Genomic DNA, 3,788 nt, shown 5'->3' with positions numbered 1-3,788 from the left:
CCCTTGGCGTCAGTTCCAGCAGCGGTGGCCTTGATCAGCCGCCGCGCCCACTTCGAAGGTGGTAGTGGGTCGTCTCGTCGCCGCGCATTGGTGAAGCGCGAGGAGGGGTCCGACTAGACCCGGGACGTCGCCAAGGCCCTTCCCCCGCCGGCTGCTGCAGGGGCGATCGCCGCTTTTGTTTTTTTTGACTGGGAACTGTAGGGGAAACCCCCACAGCATATCAAAACATTATTGAGAAAAAGAGATACAGTACAAGTACAAAGGGGGATTACAAGAGGTAATCAAAGTAGCTAGGGGAAGAAGGAGAAAAAACAAGTTAAAAGATACAGACTATTTGCCTCAAGGTGGCAGAAATGAAATCCAGCGTAGAAGATCATCTTTGTAGGCAGCTTTCACTCTATATTGCATTAAGCTGATGTCACGGATGAAAGCAGATCTCCATTTATTAAATCTAGCTCTCTCATGCCTGAAGACCTTAGCATTCCTGATGATCCAGATATTCCAGCAAGCAATGAACACCACTTCGGTGAAGAAGGGCTTCCTAAAACTCCTACTAGCATTAAGAACCAAATGAGCCATGGAGTGACCAGAAGACCAATCAATTTGCAGATAGTTCCAAACTCTGACACTAAAGTTGCAATTGAAGAACAGATGATCCCTTGTTTCCCTAGTCTGCAAAGGACAAAGGACACAGTTTACTCCATCCTCCAAATGCCAATGCCTCCTATCCACCATGTCCTTGGTGTTCAACCTGTCCATAATAAGCATCCAAGCAAAAACTTTGATTTTCATTGTACAAGAGGACTTCCAGATCCAAGCTGTCAAAGGGTTGAAAGATGCTGATACAAAAGTATGTGAGTAAAACAACTTTGGTGAGTATCCCTTGGCAGTGCCCTTCCAAAACCATATATCCTTGGACCCAGGTGCTCTATTAAGGCCACCCAACATTGACTGGAGAATAGTCAGATCATCAAAAGCCTGGCTGGACAAAGGAAGGTGGAAGTGCTGGAAAATGTCCTGAGAGTCCAAGAACTCAAGAATAGTGACCCAGGGGTCCTTAACATAGGAATAGAGCCTGGGAAATCTGAGTTGAAGGCTAGACACCTGACCATCAAACTGCAAGTTATCTGACCACATGAGGGCAGTGTCCCCTGCATTAATCTGAACCCAAGCACACTCCCTAAAATGATGCATGACCTTGCAAATATCCTTCCACCAGAATGAGCCACAATCAGAAGTTCCCTGGGGGACCCTATTATGATAGTAGGTATCCCAAATTAAAGAAACCCAAGGGAGATCCTTTTTATTAAGGAAGTTATTCGCATGTTTGATCAGAAGTGCAACGTTCTGAGAACCAAGGTTGAGAATACCAAGACCTCCCCTGTTTTTTGGCCTGCAAATAAGGTCCCACGCAGCTAGGGTGGGGGCAGGCTGACCCCTATTCCTCCTCCAGAGGCATTGTCTCTGGATTCTTTCCAATTGTTTAAGAATTCCAGCTAGGACAGCCAAACTGCATAGGAAGAAAATGGGCATAGATGACAGAGCAGAGTTAAGAAACTGCAGCCTTTCCCCCTGATTCAAAAAAGATGAACTAGCTGTCATTCTCCTCTCCATGCAGTCAACCAATGGCATAAAATCCACCATTTTAGGCCTTGTAGTTCCCACTGGCAACCCAAGGTAGGTAAATGGCATTTTCCCAATCTGGCAGCCAAATGCAGAAGCTAATTCAGACATGACAGCAGTGTCCACATTGATGGGAATAATAAAGGATTTGTGATAGTTCACATCTAGACTAGTGGACACAGAGAAGACCCTGAGCATATCCTTGAGAGCTATGAGATGGTCCTTGTCAGCAGGCAAGATAATAAGAGTGTCATCAGCATACTGAATCACAGGGTAATCCTGATCATGACAAGGTATAGGTAACTGAAGAATGCCCCTTCTGAACATGTCATTAATTATAGTCTGCAGGAGATCAGCAGCTAGGACAAAAAGGAGGGGAGAGACTGGATCACCCTGTCTGACACCCTTTTTGCATCTGAACTTCCTACGAGGGACTCCATTGAGCAGAACAGATGAGGTACCTGTGGATAGAAGTTGCTTCATCCAGAGGATCCACTTCTCATTAAAGCCCTTATATCTCAAAATTTGCACAATGGCCTCATGCTCAAGGGAGTCAAAAGCCTTTTCAAAATCCAACTTTAGAATCACAATAGGTCTCTTGGACTGGTGGCACTGGTGTAAATACTCAAAGGTCCACCCAATACAATCCTGAATTGTTCTACTTTTTATAAAACCATATTGGTTCTTGTGGACACACTGCATAATCACCTCTTGAAACCTATTGGCTGCCATCTTAGACAAGAACTTAAGACCCATTCCTGTTAAAGAGATAGGTCTGAAGTCACCCACCTCCTCAGGGGAGGGCTTCTTAGGCACCAGAGTTATGTAAGAGTCATTGATGTTTTCCAGATGAGGAGTACCCTCAAAGAAAGCCTGGGCCAGTTCATAAAAATCCTGAGAAATTATGTGCCAGCACCTTTTGAAGAAAAGACCATTAAAACCATCTGGACCTGGAGCTTTATCAACTGGCATATGCTTGACAATCAAGTCCATTTCCTCCTTCTCAAAAGGCTTAGTGAGAACATCCAATCCCACAACTGGTTCAATTTGGGAAGAAAGATCGAAACCCATGTTAATTCCCTGGAAGAACCCATTCTGTTCTTAAAACAATTCCAGATAATACCCTCCATTTGTGAATGATCAGTCACCACCGTACCATCAGGCAATTTTAAGCTAGCAATAGAATTCCTTCGATACCTCTCCGTGGCCATAGCATGAAATAACTTGGTGTTCTCACCACCCACTTTTATGTATCTGATAGTACATCTTTTCCTCCAATAGAGACATTGAAGGTGGAGCAATTTCTCAACATGGGATTTAACCACTATCCTGAAATTTGATTCATGTCTGTAGAGTGTTCTATATTCCTCAAGCTCATCCAAGAGCAGGATAACACTATTGAATTTACAAATTAGAGTTTTCAGTTTGGAAATGTTCTTCTGCCATCTCTTTAGACACATTCTCAAGGACTTAAATTTGTCAGCTATTCTGGCAGTAATATGGCCCTTTCTGGATTGTTTCTGCCATGAGGAATTAACACAGTCCATAAAACCCTCCAACTCCAACCAATAATTCTCAAACCTAAAGATATTAGACTTGGGAATAGAAGTTTTGATTGTAACCATACAAGGCACATGGTCAGAAGCAGTTCTGGCAAGAGGTAGCACCTCAGTCATGGGATAATCAGATATCCAATCAACAGAAGTGAAGAACCAGTCAAGCTGCTCAAGGAGTGGAGTATCCTGCATATTGGACCAAGTGTAGGACCTGCCTTTGATGGGCAATTCCAAAAGGCCGAGGTGTCCAATAATCTCATTAAAGATGAACATGTCATTCAAATCACCACCAAGTAGATTTCTGTTATCCATAGAACGTAAGAAATTAAAATCCCCCAGTAACAGCCAATTCTCATCCACAGGAATGTTCAGGTGATACAACCAGGTTACAAAATTATCCCTAGCTTCCCCCTCACAAGGTCCATAAACCACCACAAGAGTCCACCGCTCATTGTTTTGCGTAGAAACAAACTCGATCACCACTGCAAATTGTTGGACTTGCAATAAAGTCCCACCAAATATAGACGAGTTCCAAACAACTAGAATTCCACCAGAGGCCCCCAAGGAAGGAGAGAAAGCAAAGCTGTCAAATCTCTTGGGGCAAAAGCT

At 43.8% G+C, this 3,788-nt stretch overlaps 1 protein-coding gene across 1 annotated transcript; it reads right to left on the bottom strand.

Moving 5' to 3' along the window:
* Positions 1-339: 339 nt before the first annotated feature.
* LOC141026060 (uncharacterized) lies at positions 340-3,491 on the bottom strand. Its single transcript, XM_073502013.1, has 5 exons — positions 3,291-3,491; positions 2,332-2,703; positions 2,085-2,235; positions 1,886-1,982; positions 340-1,510 (listed from the first exon to the last, which is right to left on the bottom strand). The coding sequence occupies exons 1-5, from the start codon at positions 3,489-3,491 to the stop codon at positions 340-342; spliced, it is 1,992 nt and encodes a 663-aa protein (XP_073358114.1).
* Between the last annotated feature and the right edge of the window lie 297 nt (positions 3,492-3,788).

This window comes from Aegilops tauschii, chromosome 6 (genome assembly GCF_002575655.3).
Source record: "Aegilops tauschii subsp. strangulata cultivar AL8/78 chromosome 6, Aet v6.0, whole genome shotgun sequence".
NCBI lineage: Eukaryota > Viridiplantae > Streptophyta > Magnoliopsida > Poales > Poaceae > Aegilops > Aegilops tauschii.
The sequence above is the reverse complement of the archived record's forward strand: the minus strand, read 5'-3'. Positions and strand labels throughout refer to the sequence as shown.

Bases quoted from the DNA above. Each gene is read 5' to 3' on its own strand.
- LOC141026060 (XM_073502013.1), bottom strand. From the start codon at position 3,491: ATGGATAACAGAAATCTACTTGGTGGTGATTTGAATGACATGTTCATC. The intron at 2,704-3,290 runs GTGCTACCTCTT...GGGTTCTTCCAG, and splicing joins CTGATTATCCCATGACTGAG to GGAATTAACATGGGTTTCGA. The intron at 1,511-1,885 runs GTATGCTGATGA...CTTCCTATGCAG, and splicing joins CAGGATTACCCTGTGATTCA to TTTGGCTGTCCTAGCTGGAA.